At 53.3% G+C, this 21697-nt stretch overlaps 1 protein-coding gene and 3 long non-coding RNA genes across 4 annotated transcripts in view; 2 read left to right on the top strand and 2 right to left on the bottom strand.

Moving 5' to 3' along the window:
• The window catches only part of LOC106727379, a 1987-nt gene extending 1514 nt beyond the window's left edge, over positions 1–473 (top strand). The window contains exons 2-3 of the long non-coding RNA XR_001363561.1: positions 82–304; positions 394–473. This is a non-coding gene — a long non-coding RNA (uncharacterized LOC106727379). The remainder of the gene's footprint in view (positions 1–81; positions 305–393) is intronic.
• A 112-nt stretch (positions 474–585) lies between these two features.
• LOC106727378 overlaps positions 586–21697 on the top strand; it is a 25911-nt gene continuing 4799 nt past the window's right edge. Inside the window, exons 1-2 of the long non-coding RNA XR_001363560.1 lie at positions 586–1024; positions 1114–1347. This is a non-coding gene — a long non-coding RNA (uncharacterized LOC106727378). The remainder of the gene's footprint in view (positions 1025–1113; positions 1348–21697) is intronic.
• Positions 4769–8752, bottom strand: LOC106727381. The gene is made up of 3 exons (XR_001363563.1): positions 8476–8752; positions 6005–6007; positions 4769–4781 (listed from the first exon to the last, which is right to left on the bottom strand). It is a non-coding gene; the product is annotated as an uncharacterized LOC106727381 (long non-coding RNA).
• Positions 12578–21697, bottom strand: part of FANCC (Fanconi anemia, complementation group C) — a 259948-nt gene continuing 250828 nt past the window's right edge. Inside the window, exons 15-17 of the mRNA XM_014545688.1 lie at positions 20771–20945; positions 16926–17132; positions 12578–13485 (exon numbers count right to left, since the gene is read on the bottom strand). Of these exons, the coding sequence (XP_014401174.1) occupies positions 13330–13485; positions 16926–17132; positions 20771–20945 (538 nt within the window). The 3' untranslated portion in view covers positions 12578–13329. The remainder of the gene's footprint in view (positions 13486–16925; positions 17133–20770; positions 20946–21697) is intronic.

Genomic DNA, 21697 nt, shown 5'->3' on the forward strand with positions numbered 1-21697 from the left:
TCGGGGAGCCCAGGCGGAGGCCAGCCTCCCGCTGAGCTGGGGCTCATGGATCCAGCCGTAATGAGAGTCTTCTTTTCCCAGGAAACGCTGTCCGGTGCTAGCACGTAAGCCCTGAGTAAGCGGTGAGGACGCTGTGCGCGTCTGCTGTCCCTTACACGGCGCTTGGCCTCCTTCCCTTCTCAGCGTCACGTGACAGTGGGCCTCGTGGAAGGGGCCAGGGCGAGCCTTCCGTTACTTATTGACCATCACAGCTTTTTGGCCACATCGGATGTGCAAACAAATGAAAACGATCTGTGAGCAAAAGGTAGGGGCCCCCCACCTGTTCACCTGTCCCTGCTCCAACCCACTGCTGGGCGGGGGGGGGCTGACAGGAAAGGCTCCACTGTGCTCCAGCCGACAGGTCCTCACCCTCCGGCTCCACGCACAGCTGGGAGCAGAACAGACACCGACTTCCCACGGAACTGAGCAGCTCAAGGCTGTGTAATTATCTATGTGTTTTCCGATGGTCTTAGGCGACCCCTGTGAAAGGGTCGTTCAACCCCCAAAGGGGTCGCGGCCCACAGGTTGAGAACCGCTGCTCTAGCCTAGGGAAACTTAAGGGGAAGGAACTGTAGCTTTAATAAATCACACGTGAGGGGGCAGGCGCTGCAGGTGGCCCCGCACGTGCGGGAGGCAGAGCCCGCCCAGCCCCTCCTGCGGAGGTTGCTGATCCACTGGGGCTCGGGGAGCCCAGGCGGAGGCCAGCCTCCCGCTGAGCTGGGGCTCATGGATCCAGCCGTAATGAGAGTCTTCTTTTCCCAGGAAACGCTGTCCGGTGCTAGCACGTAAGCCCTGAGTAAGCGGTGAGGACGCTGTGCGCGTCTGCTGTCCCTTACACGGCGCTTGGCCTCCTTCCCTTCTCAGCGTCACGTGACAGTGGGCCTCGTGGAAGGGGCCAGGGCGAGCCTTCCGTTACTTATTGACCATCACAGCTTTTTGGCCACATCGGATGTGCAAACAAATGAAAACGATCTGTGAGCAAAAGGTAGGGGCCCCCCACCTGTTCACCTGTCCCTGCTCCAACCCACTGCTGGGCGGGGGGGGGCTGACAGGAAAGGCTCCACTGTGCTCCAGCCGACAGGTCCTCACCCTCCGGCTCCACGCACAGCTGGGAGCAGAACAGACACCGACTTCCCACGGAACTGAGCAGCTCAAGGCTGTGGAACTTGGCCTCCATTTGATGGCTCTGGTCCGAATGTCACATGACCAGAGAGGCACTCACACTGCATCCCACGGGTCCCCTGGTTCAGAGCCTCCCCGACAGGAGCCAGCTGTGCACCTTCTGCGCTTGTGTCCTCTAAGCCGTGGGTAAGTTTGCTGCATGATTGTGAGAATTAAATGAATTTATGCAAAATCCTGATAACAGGGCCAGGCATCAGCTATAAAGGGATGTGTAACGTATTTAATGGTTGGTTGATTTCCTTTACTTAACACTGCGGGCGGATGACGAGCATTCTCATGTTTTCACATTACACAGTGTGTTACATAAATGTTAAGGGCACGCCTTAAAATTAAATACCCATTGCATTTTGAAGTTATTACATGTTCTTACAAGCTAATATCTTTTTAAAGTATGATACTTTGTAAAACATTTTTTGTACCCATTCAATAGAAACTTATCTGGCCACTGGGTAAAGCTGGCAAGAAAACTACTGGTTCGCAATGTATTAAGCAGCCCTCTGCCCATGAGCCTTCGAGTTGTTGCCACTAGGCATCTTTGTGACACTAGGCCTGTGCGTGTGCACAGTGCAGTGTGTACCCCTGGGCCTGTGCGTGTGCGCGGTGCAGTGTGTAGCCCCGGGCCTGTGCGTGTGCGCAGTGCAGTGTGTAGCCCTGGGCCTGTGCGTGTGCGCAGTGCAGTGTGTAGCCCTGGGCCTGTGCGTGTGCGCAGTGCAGTGTGTAGCCCTGGGCCTGTGCGTGTGCGCAGTGCAGTGTGTAGCCCTGGGCCTGTGCGTGTGCGCAGTGCAGTGTGTAGCCCTGGGCCTGTGCGTGTGCGCAGTGCAGTGTGTCTGTAGTTCCTGGATGTGCTCCCTGTTGAGGCGTCCCCACAAACAGGCAGGCAGGCACCTCTGAAGAACTGGATCTCTAGAGTTTATGTACATATTTAAATCTTATTTAATATTTTATTGTGGTAAAATGGACATAAAATTTACCATTTTAATCATTTTCAACTGTACAATTCCATGGCATTAAGTACGTTCATGTTGTTGAGCTGCCATCACCATCCATCCCCAGAAGTTTTTCATCTTCCGCAACTCTGTCCTCGTTAAGCACTAACCTTCCGTTTCCTCTCCCTCCCTCCCTGCACTCCCCTCCCTGGCACTTTTTCATCTTCCGCAACTCTGTCCCCGTTAAGCACTAACCTTCCATTTCCTCTCCCTCCCTCCCTGCACTCCCCTCCCTGGCAGCCACCACTCACTCTCAGTATTTCGCGAGTGGAATTATGCAGTATTTGTCCTTTGTGACCGGCTTATTTCACTTAGCAAAATGTCCTCAGGGTTCATCCATGTTGCAGCATGTTTGAATTCCGTTCCTTTTTAAAGGGTGAGTCACACTCCATTGTATGTGTAGACCAATTTGTCCATTCCCTTGTCAAGGCATTTGGTCGTTTCTACCTTGAGGCTCTTGTGAATAATGCTGTGAACATGGATGGACAGACACCTGTGGGTCTGTGCTCAGCTCTGTGGGGATGCGTGTGGTAGTGAAATTGCTGGATCCTGTGTGATGCTGTTACAGCACTGTTTCCAGGATGTGAAAACTGTAAATATTAGCCTTTTGTCTTTTCCCAGCTGGTGGAAAAATAATCTGCATTTCCCAAAAGCTGTGTTAAATATTTTAAGGGTTTTAAAGTCATACGTGTATTCCTCCTGCTGTCGATTTGTGTGCATGTTTGTATCCTGGCCAGAAAGTGTCTGTGCTGATGGCTTTTTTTCTTACTGATTTACAGCGGCATTTTAGAAGTTAGAAAATTCGTTCTCTGTCCTGTGTTGCAAGTATTTCCCCCAGTTTGTTATTTATATTTAGGTTTTTGGTTACTTTGTTTTTTGTCTGTGTGATCAATGCTATCCCTCTTCCTCTGTGGTTTCTGGGTTTTGCATCTTGCATAGAAAGGGCTTTGAGGACCGAAAATGCTGGATTCTTGAAAGTCTGCAGTGATGTGGGGAGCCTCAGGGTGCTCCCGCCCTCTGCCCAGCCCCCCTCCCCCAGAGGCCCAAGCAGCCTTCCGGAGGCAGTGGCCCCGCAGAGCCCTGAACCTGCACCCTCCAGGCGGCAGGGGGTGTGGGGAGGCCCGAGGACTGAACCAGGGTTTATGTGAAAGTCTACAAACCCAATATGCAGTGGGGATTCTAAACGAAACATCACATTCTTTCTACAGGATGGGGTAGGGAAGTTCTGATTTTATACACTTTATTTATCCACGTGGTAGACGTCCTCCCAGAGTGGCACAGCCTTCCCGCCACCCCCTCCCTTTCCAGCCAGAACTGCTAGCGCCTTCTCTGGAGAACCCACGCCCCAGCCAGACGCCGGGGCCTGGCATCTGGTAAAGAGCGAGGACGGGCATTTCATCCCAGAGTCCAGATCCAACCTGACCTCCCACCCATCGGACTTTATTTATCCACATGGTAGACGTCCTCCCAGAGTGGCACAGCCTTCCCGCCACCCCCTCCCTTTCCAGCCAGAACTGCTAGCGCCTTCTCTGGAGAACCCACGCCCCAGCCAGACGCCGGGGCCTGGCATCTGGTAAAGAGCGAGGACGGGCATTTCATCCCAGAGTCCAGATCCAACCTGACCTCCCACCCATCGTTCCCTGTGGATGGAAACACCTGCCTCGTGTGCTAGAGCCCAGTACAGATCACGTTACCAGCATTTACTGAACTTATCGTGTGCCTGCAACTGTTCAGGCCTCGCAGTGAGAGGGTCACGGGAGAGTCCGCACCCCTTAGTTACCATCATGACTGCGTATGAGGAAGCACGGCCCATAGACGCGTCTGGAAGGTCTGTGCTGGGTGGTGCAGGGTAAAGGGTGGGGTGGCCAGGCTGTGACTGAGCAGGTGTGGGAACTGGCTGTACCCGTGGCGGGGTGGTCAGCAAAGCTGCTGTAAGGCCCGGGGGCTGGAGTGTTGGAGCTGGGGGTGGGATGTTAGAATATTAGGGGATGAAGTCAGACAGTGACAGGGGGTCTGGGTTGTATAGGGCCTTGAAAGCCGTAAGAATGTTGAGCTCACAGAGTGAAGAGGGAGCTTTTGAAATGCTCTGAACAGTGTGGACCGTGCACCCTGCAAAGGGGTAAGGGAGACTGGAGAGAGCAAGGCTGGGAAGGGTGCCAGGCAGACTGTGCAGCAGAGATGGAGGCAGAAACCGTCAGATTCAGGGCTGGCCTGGGATGGGTGGGTGAGAGAGGAATCCAGAGAAACTACAGCATTGGGCTGTACCACCAGAAAGATGGGGAGACTGTGTTTGGGGGGCGGGTGGCGCTGGCAGAATCAGCTGGGGATGTGTTCATCTGCTGGTCAGCGCCCCGGGAGCCACGATGGCAGTGCGGCCGCTCTGCACAGAGCTGACTGCGGAAGCCCAGCAGAGCCAGGCGCACAGGGCAGAGGTGCCCACCAGGAGGGGGGCAAGCAGGGCCAGCTCCAAGGCTGAGGAGCAGCCCTGGAATGTTCCGTCAGCCGAGGGGAACCGCAGGGAGGGTGGCCCAGTGCAGGGAGGATCTGAGGCTGCGGTGGGAGCCTGTGCCCGCTCTGGGGTCCCCCGACCCCGCTGTGCTGTCGCCAGTGTGCGCTTTGCCTGCTTCTGCTCCACTGTGACTCACTCGCGGAACTGTTCACTTTTCCGGGTGACTTTTGGGGTTAGATTATGTAGTCATCTTACTAGGATCCTATTCAAGCCAAATCATGTCTCTGCGAGCCTGTTGGATCCAGATCTTCCCAGGAGGCAGCCCCCAGTCAGAGCAGTGGCTCTCGCCGCCCGGAGAAGAGTGGCGCAGACGGGGCTGCCTGGCGGGCCGGCTCCTGTGCCACCACCGGCGGGACCTGCGAGGCGGGGCTTTTCCTGGCGCAGCGCTGGCTGTGGGTGGCCTCGGCCCTCAGACGCTGTGCAGAGGCTCGCAGAGCAGATGCCACCGGGTGCTGTGGACGCTTTTCTCTCTCCCGCTCCTACGTTCTGACCCCTCCTTGCACGTGGGAGACCCCCCAGATGGTGCCCAAGACGTCCGTCCGGAGACCCAAAAGCGAGGCAGCCACAGCGGCTTCCCAGGCCCCTGGGTGCCCAGAGGGGGCGGGCCTGTCTCCCACGGGCCTCGGACCGTGGGCGCGGGGTTCTCCGTGGAGGCTGCCAGGGCGGTTTGGCCCTGCTGCAGGCTGGCTGGCACTAACCTCGTCGTCCCATAATCCCGTGGGCTTTTACATTCCCTCCTGGTCAAGTCCCTTCTCCTTCCATGGGGCCTGTTTCTGTTCTTGCCTCTGAGGACACGGGCCTCAGTGATCCCTCTCCAGCATGGTCGGCTTTAATGGCATTTACTGCATGTCCCAGGGCAAACAATGTAGGGGAGGGAAGAGGATGTAGGAACAGAGAACTGTGCGCGTGGGCCAGGATCACGGTGGAAACCGCCACGGCGCCTGCCTCAGCCGGACGGGGAGGGGAGGCAACTAGAAAGGCCTCAGCCCAATTGTTTTACGTGGCCCCTTGGGAGGCAGCAAACCTCGTCCTCGTGTGAGGAAACAGGTGGCCCCATAGCACTCAGCCAGTGAGGACCCGGGGGAGGGTGAATGAATGGCTGTGCTCCCCGCCCCACGTGTGCCAGCGTAATGGCACCGACGCCACTCTCCAGGGACGATTGAAAGTCGAGTCCCCATTTGAATTCGGACGGGTGAGCAGTGTCTTACACCTCCCGGAATCCTGCCAACCCAACAGCCTCACCACACGGTGAGGCCACTGTGAGGTTTTCCACGTTGATTTCTGAGACGCCCTGGCTCTTCAGAAAACTTACAAATGTGGAACTTCAGGGTCAAAGTGCCAGTGATTCTGTGGCCTGGGAGGAGGGAGGTCGAATGTGGAACTTCAGCGTCAAAGTGCAGAAGTTTCCTATGCAAGTGCCAGTGATTCTGTGGCCTGGGAGGAGGGAGGTCTGTGCTCCAGGGACAGGGGCCCGCGGCGTAAACACACCGCGGGATGGATTCAGAATTACGAGCGTTTACCTGGCCTTCGTTTGGTCCTTCAGGAGGGAGATGGTGTGGTGATCGGCAGCTTAGATCGCTTGGCATCCGTGGAGCCCACGTAGGCCGGGCCCGGGGCCGAGGAGCGAGGCCCATTTGTGACAGTCCTCCTGGGGTGGGTAAGGGCGTAACGGGTTGAAAGGGAAGGAGAAGGCCAGGAGAGCAGCGGTTAACAGGCTTTCTCTTCCCTGGAAAACAATCGATTTGGATTCCTTGTCCGTTTCCTTTGCTCCACACTCACCGCAGGGCTGCCTCACCCCCAGGGACAGGACGGCCCAGGTCTGCTTCGCCCTCAAGTCCCTGTGCTGCACTCCTCCATTTCAGCAGAAAACGTGGCTTCCCCTTGTCCCTGGGCCCTTTCCCATCCTGTCCCACCAGTGGGAAGTGGGGCCGAGAGAGGGGCTAATAGTGCCGATACCACCAAGCCGTCCGTGGCCCCGCAGCAGGACTTTGCCAGAGAGAGGCTTATCCGCATGCCATCTGCTCCTGATACTCCTGGGTGCGATCAGAGGCCCCATGTCCCTGGTCAGGAAGCAGAGGGACATTCAGAAAGCCCATGCACGCTGTCTGGCCTCAGCCAGCAGGGCAGCGGACCACCCGTGGAGCAGGTCGAGGCCCCTCTCAGGACCCCCGAGGAGCCTGGGCGCAAGGGCCTGGTGTCTGGGGAGGAGCAGAGTGAGCAGGAAGGTGGGCTGTGCTTTGTGGGAACAACCCACTTCACACGGAGTGAGGCCTCACGTCCTGCTGAGCCTGCCTGGCCCTGCCCCAGGGGAGGGCAGGTCTGGTGTGGCTGGTGGGAAAGACAGGGGAGATGGCTGTCCCTTTCCTTCTTGGACATTGTCAGCAAAGCCTGGGCTGGGCAGCCTTCTTGCAACTCAGAGAGGAAAGCCAGGGCGACCTCAGGACATGGTAGAGCAGCTGAATGAGCCAGCTTTCTGGGTTTCTGTGTCTGAGGCCGTCAGCTTTCTTCCTTGTTCAAGCCGCTCTTCATCGGATGCTCTGCTGGTCGAAGCGGCAGGCACCTGCCTGGCACAGACACTGGGGTGGCCCTGGTAGCGCCTCCAGGGTCAGCCTTGCCCTGGACACGCAGCGCGGGCTGCAGTGCTCTCGCTCTGCAGTGAGGGTCAAGGCTGAGTGGCTTTCAAGGGCCTTCGCTGTGCATTTTAGCTGGACCCCTAGTTCCTTGAACTTCTTTAAAAAAACTGAAAGAACCCAACTATCTACTTTCCCTAAATCCAAGGCACCTGGATGAGGAGGTGAAGCTGACTGGATGCCTCCCGGGCCGAACCGCTGCCTGACGGCTTGTTCCTGGCGGCTGGGCTTGGGCTTGCTCAGGAGCTGAGGACCCACAAGGCATCTGTCTCTGGATTCAAGGGGTGGGTGTGCCGCCCGCCCTTGCACTGTGCAGTCCCCTCCCAGAGGGACAGAGGGGCGGCCCCTGCTAACGGAGCAAGCTGCCCATCCATGCTGCCGTCCTCGGTTTACAGTGAGCCTTCCTCCCCTTGTTAGCACCTTTGTCGAATGGGAAGGGCAAGGGGAGAAGACACAGTCAGTAAACAAACCAGGGCCTGGTTTCTCCTGATGAAAGCCCTCAGGAGGGCTCACTCCAGCAAGACCCTGCAGGCTGCTGGGCCTTCACGGGTCCAGGGCAGAGCTGTGGGACCTTCATGGGCACAGGGCCGGGCTGCGGGGCCTTCATGGGCACAGGGCCGGGCTGCGGGGCCTTCATGGGCAGGGCAGGGCCAGGCTGCAGGGCCTTCACAGGCGCCAGCTCGGTCTGCTCAGTTGCCAACTCAAATGCCCAAGGCTTGGGAGAACTTAGAGCAGCGGTTCTCAACCTGTGGGTTGCGACCCCTTTGGCGGTCGAATGACCCTTTCACAGGGGTCGCCTAAGACCATCCTGCATATCAGATATTTACATTACGATTCATAACAGTAGCAACATTACAGTTATGAAGTAGCAATGAAAATAATTTTATGGTTGGGTCACAACTTGAGGAACTGTATTTAAAGGGCCAGAAGGTTGAGAACCACTGACTTAGAGGAACTGTACAGGAACTGAGAAATACAACAAGAAGGCTGAGGTACAGTCAAGGCAGGAAAGAATCTTCCAGAAATGCACCTTCAAAAGCTGAGGTGAAAAACGATCTTGTTTATATTGTTTGCTGTGAAATGCAATGTGGAGAGAAACCAAGATGGCCGCATAGGTAAATGTCGGTACTCCCACAACCACATCAAAATTACAACTAAAATACAGAACAACCATCAGTCAGAACCGCCTGAAAGCTGGTGGAATGGAATCCTACAACTAGAGAAGTAAAGGAGAAAGCACACTGAGACTGGTAGGAGGGCGGAGGCACGGACCGGGCTGTCTGACACCACAGGCGCTGTTTTTTAAATCAGGAGGGAGATTGTCTGTGGAGGCTGCCCGTGAGGAGCAAGAGGTCCCAGTCCCACAACAGACCCTCAGCCTAGAGTCCCAGAGCTGGGAAGAGAAGTCCCCCAACTACGGCTGTAAAAACCAGCAGGATTGTGGCTGAGTGACACACAGGCTGCTGGAGACCCAAGTGTTCCTTTTAAAGGGCCAGTGCCTGAACTTATTAGGACTCCTAGCACCAGGTGGCAGCTTTAGGGGATCCAGACACATACGGGGAGGAACTGGACTGTCTGGCATTGGGCAGGAACTAGAGGACAGCTTCCTCGCGGGGGTCACTTCCTGCACTGAGACCTCCCCATCTGCAGGGCTGACTGGCAGCCATATCTGAGTCTCCATCAGCCTGGAGCACACTGTGAGCTTCACCCTGAGACCCCGCCCCATCCCATTTGCAGCCCCACCCAAGCTGTTTGCAGCAGCTTTTCTATAAATGGCCTGTCCTGGCTCAGGCTTCAGACTTTGCTAAAATCTCTCAAACAAGCTGCAGCTGGGGACATTATGCCCCAAGCCTATCAATAAAAGGCCCAAGACCTGGCACCAGCAACAGCCTGCCTTGCTTCACAGCTGGGTCTTGCCTGGGTACCTCCAAGCCCAATACAAATAGCAAATAGCAGCCGTCTGCAGATCCCTCTGTAGCTCCTGCCAGGTGGCTCTAGGCAGTGGCTGACTTTTCACCTCCCTGGAAGCCCGAGCCAGTGCACCCAGTGGACAGTTTCAGATCACACCAGATTACAACTCTACACATCCACAAGTGACACACTCAAGAGGCAGACTCAGCACCAAAGCCCCACTGAAGCAAGTCCTGCTCCATAGGGATATTTCCTGCACAGCAACTCTCCCACTGCAGTAGAAGTTGGTCCTCACAGCCAATTGGCGTGGAAGTCAACTCCTCCTAGTGATGCCAATAGCAATCAAGGCTCAACTACAAGACTTTGCACATGGCCCACAAGGGTGCACCTAGAGTGCCCAGCTGTGGTGATTGGGGAGGCTGAGCTACTGGGTCCTACGGGACACCTACAACACAAGGCCACTCTACCAATTCCAGTAGACATAGCAGCTCTACCTAATACATGGAAATAAACACAAGGAAGCAGCCAAAATGCAGAGACAAAGACACATGTCACAAATGAAGGAAATGGAAGCAAGCAAACTACTGGATACAGAGTTCAACACCATGGTTATAAGGTTACTCAAGGAAAATCATGAGACTTTCAAGGATCTTAGTGAGAATGTCAAAGACATGAACAAGTTTCAGTAAGAAATTAATCATACAATAACTGAAATAAATTTACAGGGATCCTACAGTAGAGGATTCATAGAATCAAATCAATGATGTAGAATATGAGGATGCAAAAAACACCCATTGAAAAAAGCAAAAATAAAAATACAAAAATGTGAAGATACTGTAAGGAGCCTCAGGGACAACTTCAAGCATACCAACACTTGCATTATGGGGGTGCTGGAAGGAGAAGAGAGAGAGCAAGATATTTAAAACCTATTTGAAGAAGTAATGACAGAAAACTTCTCCTACCTAGTGAAAGAAATAGACTTACAAGTCCAGGAAGCATAGAGAGTCCCAAATAAGAGGAACTCAAAGAGGCCCACACCAAGACACATCATAATTAAAATGCCAAGGGTTAAAGACAAAGGGAGAATCTTAAAAGCAGTAAGAGAAAAGCAGTTAGTTACCTACAAGGGAGCACCCATATGACTGTCAGCTGATTTCTCAACAGAAACTTTGCAGGCCAGAAGCAAGTGGCAAGAGATATTCAAAGTGATGAAAAGCAAGGACCTACAACCAAGACTAGGCTACACAGGAAAGCTATCAGTTAGAATTGAAGGTTAAAGAGCTTCACAGACAAGAAAAAGCTAAAGGAGATCACCACCACCAAACTGGTATTACGTTAAATGTTGAAGGGTCTTCTTGAAGAGGAGGAGGAGGAGGAGGAGTTGGAGGAGGAAAGGGAAGAGATAAAAAGTGAATACAAATACGGGTCAACAATTGAACTTAAAGATAAATGAACAAGAAATCTAGTGAACAAAATAAACTGGTGAATAAAATAGAATCAGAGGCATGGAACAGACTGACGAATCTCAGAGAAGGGGGGAGGGGGATGGGAAGAGATTAACCACAGATCTTACCTGTGGACACAGACAGTAGGGTGGTGAAGGCCTGGGGCAGGGTGGGAACTGGGTGGAGGGGGCAAAAAGAGAAAAGGGGGGACATCTGTAATACTCTCAACAATAAAGATTAAAAAAATACAGTGTGAATAGGTGTCCACGTGAGAGCACCCCCCAGAGGGAGGCCAGTTCCAGGGGGTGCCCCTTCGCAGCGACCACACTGGCCCACAGAGGCTGGTCATAGCCTTCATGGCAGAGTCCACACCAGCGGCGTCAACGCCAGCTGAAGCGTGTGAAAGTGATGATGATGATGATGATGGCAGTTGTGATAAAATATTTTAACAGGACACCTTTCATACTGTAACAAAAGGAAGGCTCAGGTCAAAAGTTACTGGGATTTTCCAGATCTTCACGTGGATCCATCTACCGAAACACGTATTTACTCTGAAAGTTCAACCTCTATCGAATCCAAAAAAAACTGACTCATACTGTTCCTTTCATGGAGTCTCGAGAAAAGCATTTGGGGAGCCTCATGCGGGAAGATGAGGTTGAGTGGTAAGGGTCATCGAGGTGGAGAGAGAAGGCTGCCCCTGGGTTCCCACTGCGTCAGCTCCATCCTTCCTGCTGCGGAAAAAGTCTATCTTGTTTTCATCAAGACCAGAATAGGGCCAATGACCAGACATTTGCACCACTGGTTCAGTCCATGTCCCTCTCCTGACCTGGCTGGCTTGCTGTCTTCCTGGCTGGCGCTGTGCTCGGGCCCCCAGGCAGCTGCGAGGGCCACATGGTTGCTATGGAGAGAACAAGCAAACCAAAGGGGCCAGTGCCTGTTACCAGGAGGGTCGAGTGGGGGTAGAGCGAGAACGGGGGAGGGAGGATGCTCTTTTGTTAGCTGGGATTATATTATCTTGGGTTTGGGAAGGACCAGGAGCTTTTTCAAAATAACCAATCAACTTTTCAAGCTTTCCTGGGCTTGCACTAGGCCAGTGATGGCGAACCTTTTGAGCTCGGCGTGTCAGCATTTTGAAAAACCCTAACTTAACTCTGGTGCTGTGTCACATATAGAAATTTTTTGATATTTGCAACCATAGTAAAACAAAGACTTATATTTTTGATATTTATTTTATATATTTAAATGCCATTTAACAGAGAAAAATCAACCAAAAAAATGAGTTCGCGTGTCACCTCTGACACGCGTGTCATAGGTTTGCCATCACTGCACTAGGCCCACCCTCTAACCAATCTGCTTCCTAGATATTCTGGGGTTCTGTATCCTCTATCCAATCCAATCCCTTTCCCAGGCTAGACGGACAGGCCTCTATGGTCGCGGTCCTGGCTCCCATGGCGCATGTGCTCACCTCCCCCACAGTCTGGGTGAGTGGGTGGGGAGATTGAAAAGCAGGTCCTTCCTCCCTATACAGGGGAGCGCGGGGTGTGCGTCCCCCTTTGGGCCAGGCTGCGACCCCCTGGGGTGCCTATGAATGCAGCAACTTCCTAGTGAGCAGGCTTATGCCACCTCACTGATTAGCCTGAATAATGTCAGGTTTCCTTTGCTCTCTCCCGTCATTAATACTTAGCCACTGATGCTAACAGCACCTCAAACAGGAGCCAAGCCTGTGGGAGCTTCAGAGATGACAATCTGCAAGTCACAGTGGACATAAAAGTCTTGACTCACTTGACACGCAGAAGATACAGAAAAGAGCATACAGTCGATACAAGTTAAGAATAAACCTGAAAAGAAACAATCTTTAACTGATGTGAAATAAATATTAACCTTGGGGTTATCAGTCCTTTATTAGGAATTTCCATTTCCAGTTCACTGGTGTCTCTGGAACTCGTCCTCGCCCTCCGGCAGCGTCTCTAGGCAACGGGGCTCTGAGGCAGCAGCGAGTGTTTAGCAACAGACTGGCTCCACGCGGTGGCCGGGCTGGGTCGCTCTCCATGGCAGGCGGCATGGACCAGTGGGCCCTGTCACTACTCGCTCCGTCCCCGCGGCTTGCTCACGGGGCGCCCAAGGGAACCTCTCCTTGCTAGAGAACTAGGAAAGGTGGCTTCATCTCAAATCCCTGTGGATTCAAAGGAACACCAATACCAATGGCCTGACTTTTAACACAGACCTGGGACAGGGGCTAAATTACTTTCTAAACTGAACAGTGGTTCATGACCCATTTCTTGGTCCAAAGACTTTGAAACATTTAGATAATAGCTGTGCATTTTGTTTGATAAGGGAAAAAAGGAAATAAAAATTGGTTCTCCCATCCGAGCCTTTTCTCAGTGATTCTCTGACACCCAGCTGAGCTGGTCAAGAGAATGCTAAAGGCGTAAACTCCAGTCATCAGTGAATAGACCTGACTGAGTCTGGGCGAAGGAGCCTGTCTCCTCCTTGTGTAGAATTCTCCTAGCAGGTCTTGCCAGGGTAGTTCCAGCTGATTGTTACTCCTCACAGAGGGCACCCTTGCCACAGAAACCCATCGCTGCATCCCTGGCCCCGCGCACCTGGGCCCACAGGGCGGTGCTCGGTCAACGGGCCTGCGCTGGACGTGTGCGCAGCTCTGTAAGGAGCTCCCGGGCCAGTTGTCTCGATGCCGGGGCCTCCATGAAAAGACGATCCCATCTGTCCAAGGTCTGGTCAAGAAAGCCGATGGTCTCCCGGGCTGTCTCCTCGGTCTGCGCCATCTGAATGAGGCAAGAGGAGCCAAGTTAAACCCTTCCAGACACATCTCCTCTGTCCAGTGAGCCAGCCGCACCGTCCTGCCAGAGGCAGCGCGTCCCTGTCAGCCGTTTCCGAGGGCAGGCAGGGCTCGCCTGCCGGGGGGCTGGCCTGGGTGAGCAGCATTTCCGCAGGCGCACCCTCTCCTGCAGAGGCCGCGGGCACTATGTTTCCTGGGATGCTGGGCGGAGGTGGTGGTTGTGCAGCTTTGGGGTGACTTGCTGTGGGGAGCAAAGGCACACCAGGAACTGGGGCTCGATTTGCTGCAAAGGCTCACACTAGTATGAGAATCGGAAAATGCTGCAAGGAAAACGCCACCTGTTTTCACAGGAACAGCTTCATAAATGGCCTTCCTGGCCAGCGACTGGACCCATTTGTTTTTCAAAGGCACCTAAGGTTTTAACACCTGATTCGTGAGAGAAGCAGGAATCACAGGAATTGTTAGTTCTGCTAAATACGGCCTCAAGAGATTGAGTTGTTGGTGCCCAAAAGTGTTTTCCCAAGAATGTCACTTCAGCAAAAAAGGGCAGGGCAAGAATCTTACAATTTAGCTGCACAAAGAGTTTACTGTGGCTTTTTAGACACAAGCCACATAAAGCAGCTGTCTGCTCAATATCACAGTAATCTATATATTTGTTTGTGGGTGTCAGTTTATATAGAATCCTCAACAAAATGGTTAATAGCCATAGCAGCAGGGACAGCTTCCTGGCCCTCTCCACACTGACCGTCCTCAGGCAAGGCAGGCCCTGGGAGCCGGCGTGGGGTGAGCTCCGAGTGGGACACGAGGCAGAGAAGGTGAGCCTTGGGCAGGAGGCATCTGGACGCCAGACAGGCTGCTCTGGCCTGGTCCCCGTCGGAGGCGCAGAGCAGGAGACATGAAGCTGGGGACCAGGGAGGAGGGGCAGAGAGCAGCAGCTCAGGCGGGAAGGCAACACGTCTGACGGTGAGACTGGAAACTGACTCAGGTCGGCCCGTGAGGAGCCGAGGAGCAGCAGGTTGGGAGCAGCTATAGGAGAGGCCAGGGTGGGAGACGGCAGAGGAGGAGGCACAGGCACCCCGACTGGAAGGCAGCTGCTCAGCCAGGGGGCCCCTCAGAGAAGGCACCAGAGGCTGTGAAGAGAAGGGCTCGGACCTGTAGCCCCTGCGGTCCCCACCTGGGGCGTGCACAGCTCTCCAGGGAGCTGGCCCTGCTCGGGTCTGAGTCCCCTCAGAGCTGGGCCAGGGCCTGGGTCCCCAGGGTGATAAAGTCAGAGCCGCTGGCAGAGAAAGGTGGGCCCACCAAAGCCAATACTGCCACTGTCTGACCACCACTGCTCCCAGCCAAGCAGACCTGGCTCAGGACTCTTTCCAGGGTGCTCACAGAGGACCAGGCGAGGTGGTGGAAGGGGCGGGGCAGCCCGAGGCTGGCGCCTGGGCACTGCTCCTTCCTGCGTGTGGCCATGGCCACTGCGGCAGCCTTTGAGGTGGGGAGGCTGCTGTGCCAGCAAGAAGTTTCGGAGCATCTGCAGGCCACACCCAGGAAGCTCTGGCTGCCATGGGCACCCTGAGCATGGCTGGCCCCGCCTGCTGAGAGCCAGTGTGCGGAGAAACCCTGCATGGGATCCTTTAGGGAACTGTTTTCAGCTGAGCTGACTTATAAACGGAACGAAGATGTGCCCGGTTTCCATGCCCTTAGCCTTGGGGTTGGGACATGCGAGGGCAGTGGCCTGGCAGGTGCAGTGGCTGGACTCCGACAGGACCGGCTCCTCGTTCTGTTCTGTTCCAGCGGCTCCTCTGTGGGTGCGACTGGAGGGCGGTGCTTCGGGAGGGGGGCTGGGTCCGGGAACAGGGCCGCGCGGGGACTGAAGCGGAGACGGGGTCTCAGAGGAGCTTCTTCCTCTTCCGCTCTTGGCCACGCCCGGCTCTGGGATGGCTTCTGTCTGGGCTCCTGGGAGATGGCCCACCACTCCCACGGCTGTTTCACGGGACTGAGGAGAGCCTCTCGGGTTCTGGGCGGCCCGCGTGTCACTGTGACCTCCCTCGCGCTCAGGCTCACGCTCATGCTCAGACGCAGCCTTCCCAGAGGGCACGGGACCTCTGGCGCTGGAACAGCCCTTCTTGACTGTTGGCTGCGGTGTGTTTCAGTTTGTGAAAACTCACCAAGCTATACATTTCATTATGTATATTTATAGCAATAACAAGCAAAACCAAACTTTTTTGAATAGCATTTTTATCATAGTAAAATAAACATAAAATTTGCTATTTTAACCATTTTTAAGTGTGTTAACCAGTGGCATGAGTCCATTCACAGTGCTGTACAACTGTCACACCAGCCACTCCCAGAGCTTTTCCTTATCCCACACAGGCACTGTGCCCCCGAAACACTGACTCCCTGTCCCTCCCCCCAGCCCCCGAAAACCCCTACGTTCTGTCTCTATGAATCTGCCTATTCTAGGTACCGTGTGTAAGTGGAATCATATAATATTTGTCCTTTTATTTCACTTAGCGTGATGCCCTGAAGGTATATCCATGTCTCAGCACATGTCAAAGTGCCATTTTTAAGGCTGAGTAGTCCATTGTGTGTACAGACCACGTGTCGGTATCCATCACCGGCTGATGGACGTTGGGGTTGTTTCCATTGGGCTGTTTCGTTGATCACAGCCGTCCTAGTGGGTGTGAGTGGTGTGCTTTTGGTTTGCATTTCCCTCACAGCAAATGATATTGCGCACTTTTTTATGTGCTTAGTGGCCGTTTGTGCATTTTCTTTGGAGAAATGTCTATTCAAATCCATTGCCTATTTTTGAAATGGGCTGTTTTTCTGTGTTGAGTTGTAAGAATTCCCTATGTAGTTTAGACACCAAACCCTTATCGGATATGTGATTTCCAAATATTTTCCTTTATTTGTGAGTTGTCTTTGATGCACAAAAGCTTTTAATTTTGATGAAATTCAATTTGCCTGTTTTTTTTCTCTTGTTGTCCATGCTTTTATTGTCATTTTCTAAAACAGCACTGCGCAAGCCCACATCAGGGACTGCTCCTCACCCTCCACCCTCGGGAGCCTCGCAGGGCTTGGGGACGGCCCTGTGTATTAGCCATGGCTTCTCTGCACGGCACCGCGCATCCTCCCGCGGCCTGTTCCTCGGGAATCCTGGGAGGAGGGGCTGCACCACTGAAAGGAGAGCAGCTGGGAGACAGGAGACCTCGCTTTTCCCCTGCGCCTGGGAGAAGTCACCTCCTTCCTCTGAGCCTCCATTGTCTCTTCTGTGACATGGTGTTGCCAGGGCAGGCTATGGGGTTCGTCCCTGCTGTCTACCTCCTATCTGGCCATACACGTGTGGATAGCATCCTGGTACACACACCCTTCAAAGGCCAGGCCCTTGGGCGAAATACGAATGACAATTAGCATGCTAAAAAAGGGGACACTTACGTGGCTGATGACTTCCCGGGCAATTGTGTGGCCTGCAGGTGCCCAGAGCAGGAAGTTCAGGAGGAGGTGCCGGATCAGCCGCCCACAGGCCAGCGGCCTGGTGGCCCCACCGGGGCGCTCTCCAGCTGCTGCCTGCAGATCCCTGGCCGACAGGGTCGGGCTCCTGAGCAGCTTCCTGAGGTGGCCGAGCACTGCTTTCACCTCTGCCTGGGGAGTGTCATTTCAAAGGGGAGAGGTTAGGAAGCGCTGGGGCACTCACAGATCTAGGATCTATTTGGTACTTGGAGGCATCCCTCAGAGAGAAGAGGACCAGGCCCGAGGGAGGGCGGAGGGAGGCCGCCCATGTCTGGGTTTCCACATTGCTCCAAACAAACCCAATGGGCGTAATGGAATTTTCTTGACTTTCTTTCGTCTTGCTCACTAAGCAGCTGGGCACCAGGCCAGGACCTGACCTTTTCTTGTATGAAAAGAAACAGAGAAAAGTCCTTAGCAGAATGTGGTCAGGTTTTATATTGTGGGGAAAGAACAAAAGGCTCCTTGAGGACTCGCTCACTATCACGGCCACAAATCAGCTGGAGCCCATGCGCCCAGACTCCGCTGGGCCTGTCTGGTGAGGAGCTGTTCCCCTTGCCATCTTTGGGCGCAGGGTGGGGGAGGACACACACACACACACACACACACACACACACACACACACACAGTTTTGTTCTAGACGCTGGACCATCTGTTCATACATGTTTAAAGCCCAAGCAGAGGTCACAAGTCTGTGGCATCCACATACTAAAGGTGATTGTTATAGGTCTCGGGTTGTTTTTGCATTAAAGTATTGATTTCATGCTGAGACTTCTGCATACTATGAGAATGGTACATCAAGTTGTGACTTGGAAAAGAAGGAAAAACGGATAGCCATGGACTCAAAATGCCACCTAGAACTCATCAACAGCTAAGTTTCAAACGAAAGAATACTTAGGCCTATTCTGAGAATTCCCATGACCAATTTTATGGGTTTAGTGTGAGCCCCCTTTCTGGATGTTAAGGCTCCTTCAATGAAGGCTGTCATAAACTCCAGTACACGAGGTGCCGTGAGCGACCGTGACAATCCAAGACCGTGAGAAACCGCACCGGCTCTTCCCCGAGTGGCAGTGCCTGCGGGGGAGGCACTCTGGCCGCCTCCCTTCTGGTGGCTGCGCCTGGCCGCCCTGGGAGGTCTGCAACACTGCCAGGACGCAGGAGCTCAGCCTTCGTGCCTGCCTCCTTGCTGGCACCCCCATCCTAGCCTGGCTTCCCCAATGCCTTTCTGACATCCCCAAACGAAGCTTTCACATTGTTTCGGGAGAAAGAGATAAACTTTCCTTTCTAAGTATTGCTTGTTATTTTGCATTATGAAAATTTATATATGCTCACTGTAGAAAATCTAACAAAGAAGTAAAAAGAGAGAATTAAAATGACCTATAACGCCACCAGCTAAAAAGACTCATTGTTAGAACTACGGTTATAGCCTCTTCAGCCTTTCTCTATGCATTCATGCTTTTTCTACGCATCCGAACACAGCACTCACTGTCACAATGGTTTGTATCTTACAGTTTCTCTTCACAATGCACTTGAAGCAGCTCACCAGACCTACAGCACATATTCTTGGGGAACATGATTTTTCATGGTAGAATGCTACCCTATAGTTGGAATATACCATAATATTTAGCCAGTATCCTTATTGTTGAAAGTTTAGGCCACTTCCAGTTTCTGCAATTAAAAACGATGCTGTGAGATTATTCTTGATGATTATATTTGTATGATCCCTGATTCCTTAGGGTAACTCCTAGGAACGGAATGACAGGGTTGGAACATGAACCCCCCCCGCCCCCCTAATCCTAAGGGTAGACAAACACAGACCTCTCCTGTTTTTATCGTGACCAGGACCCTGGTGGCGGGAGTGCATCCTGGTCAGACAGTTATTCCTGCTTCTCGACCTTGAGCCTCCAGGACGGCCGGCAGCGGCAAGGCTCGGCCACAGGGCAGCACCTGCGACTTGTGCCTTCTAAGGCTCCATCGCTCTCAGTCACTGCGCTTTCAAAGGCGGTTCACAGTCTGTTTCCCAAGTCCCCGACCGCCTGACCATGGGAAGGATTAAACTCATGGAACCCAGGGGAGCAGGAGGCACGGCTACTAGTTAAAGGAGGGAAGTGGGGCCGCCCACTCCTGCCACGTCACACACACCAGCGCCTCGGGTGGGGCACCCAGGAGGAAGGGCTTCACTCCCGGGGCCGGGGCCCTGACAGCACAGCCAGGAAGGACACCGATGGAGCACCGCAGAGAAAACTACGAGTAGGTTTCAGTACGGAAAGGACCAAGCTAACGAGTAGAAAGATGTGCCAACGCAAAACTTTCTAGAAAGTAAATCTTATAGGACAGTTTATTTCTCCATGCTAAGCGAAATAAGCCAGTCAGAGAAAGGTAAGTATCACATGATCTCACTCATATGTGGAATATAATGAACAAAATAAACTAATGAACAAAATGGATCGAGAGACATAGAAGCATAGAACAGACTGCAAATCTCAGAGGGAAGGTGGGGAGGGTGGGTGGGTGGGAAGAGATTAACTAAAGAACATACTTGCATATATGCATAACCCACGGACACAGACAATAGGGTGGTGAAGGCCTGGGGAGGGTTGGGGGCTGAGTGAAAAACGGGGAGAAAAAGGGGACATATGTAATACTGTCAACAGTAAAAAAGAAAAAAAGTGAAACTCTTCTTATGATCAACATGGAATTTGACACAGAACCTACCAGCTTAGCTTACACAGAATAAAATAAAGTGTATATATAAAAGGGCTCCAGAAACCAATAGGGCTTCATATATTTTAATTATTATTAAAAATAAGATGATGAAAACAAATTAAAAATTTCCTTAATTAGTTTAATGTGATATTTTAAGAGGGAAGAAATAGGCTTTCTTTCTAATCAGATAGCAATCCTCAATTACATATGTGGTTTGTGTTAATTTCTAAATAGTGTTCTATTTTTTATCCAAAATATATTACCACCAAATTTCAGCTTTTTAAATCCCAAACTCTTTTCTTCCCACTGCATGCAAGCCTCTGACCAAGTCAAATATCAGACGTCCCTGCCCCGTCTGCGATGCTCGAACGGCAGTGCGCTCCCCGCCTAATGAAACCTGCTCCCTTTAATTATTAAAATCAGCAAGAAGCGCTGGCAGTTGAAGTTTTAAAAACCAACAAATAAATGTTTGCGAGGCAGGTGCCAATGCCTTTCATCAAAGCACTGCTTCCTGCAATTATTATATTCCACATAAAAAACCACGCTGTTGCCACAGACCTTCACCAGGCCTGTGTTTAGCTGCCCTGTCATTTAGGAAATGACCGAGGCCCTTTTCAGAAGCAAAGTGGTTAATAGCATGTGATTACTTAGTAAGGATTCTGAACAAAGCAGCCATGTGAGGACTGCTGACGGGCCCAGGAAAGCAGGAAGTGCAGACGGAAGCAGCACAGCCAGGCCGCTGGTCAGAGGACAGAGCTTCTCAGACGAGTGGCCAGACTCTGCCTGGCATCCCCTGGGCCAGGCGGCTGAGCCAGCACAGAGAGGAGGCCTGGCACAGGCTGCACTCCTCCCCTCGGTGCCGCCAGAGCAGAGGGTGGCGGCTGGACCCAGGAAAGCACCTCCCCCAGGGGACATCCAGGCGCTGCCACAGGGAACTGGGAGCAATCACACTTGGGTACCTGGGGTTACTGGAAGCCAAGCCCCTTGCTGGGCCCCTTTCCGTAGGATCCTTCCAGCTCAGGAAAGACCCACCCTGGATGCCACCCACACTGCGTACCGCCACCCACCATGGTCTGTGCTCTCGGCTGACTCCCGTCACGTGGGCTGTAGGTGAATGCCAAGAGCCACAGCAAGGCCTCGGGGGGTTCAGCTCCTGACATCAGTAACTGCTCAGCCACCGTATCAGCCCATCCTCCAAAGTGAACGAACAAAAACCAGCTCTCAAAGGGGCCTCCGCAGGACCTGGAACAGAACCAGACACATGGCAGCCAGGCAACTTGGTTTCTTTCCCTTTTGGTTCTTAAGCAATGTAATGTTTGCGAACGGCCTGCTTACACTGTTCTTACCCACTGAAGCACACAGGAGTACGAGTCAGCCTCAGAAAACCAGCTCCCGGGCCACCTGCACCCACCCAGGGCCCTCACAGGTATGCCCTAAGGCCCAGTGCCCGAAGAACCCAGACACCGAAGTCCTCCCATCCAGGAACCGTGAGTGAGCGCAGCCCGCGGAGAAGGAAGGTTCTGGCCCATGACAGCAGGAATGATGCAAGATGAGAACCTTCTGCCTGCGGAGCGGGCTCCTGGCCACAAGCAGCCCCGAGTGCCCCCAAGCGAGAAGCAGACCGAAGGGGCACAGGCAGAAACATGTGCTGCTGCTTTTCTGACAAACACGGGGCTCTGGGCGATATCCTGCAATTATGCATTTTTAATGAGCTGTGTGTGGCCTCCTTTTCTGTCAGCACAGGTCTCAGAGCTGAGAGGTTCCAGCCTCCATGAGTGTGAGGCCATCCTTGGGCTCACTGAGAACTGGGCGCTGTGACAGCTGTTAAAGGGTAGAGTCAGCCGAAACCGGTTTGGCTCAGTGGATAGAGCATCGGCCTGCGGACTGAAGGGTCCCGGGTTCGATTCCGGTCAAGGGCATGTACCTTGGTTGCGGGCACATCCACAGTGGGAGATGTGCAGGAGGCAGCTGATCGATGTTTCTCTCATCGATGT

Source organism: Myotis brandtii, unplaced genomic scaffold, assembly GCF_000412655.1.
Source record: "Myotis brandtii unplaced genomic scaffold, ASM41265v1 scaffold419, whole genome shotgun sequence".
Taxonomy (NCBI): Eukaryota; Metazoa; Chordata; class Mammalia; order Chiroptera; family Vespertilionidae; genus Myotis; species Myotis brandtii.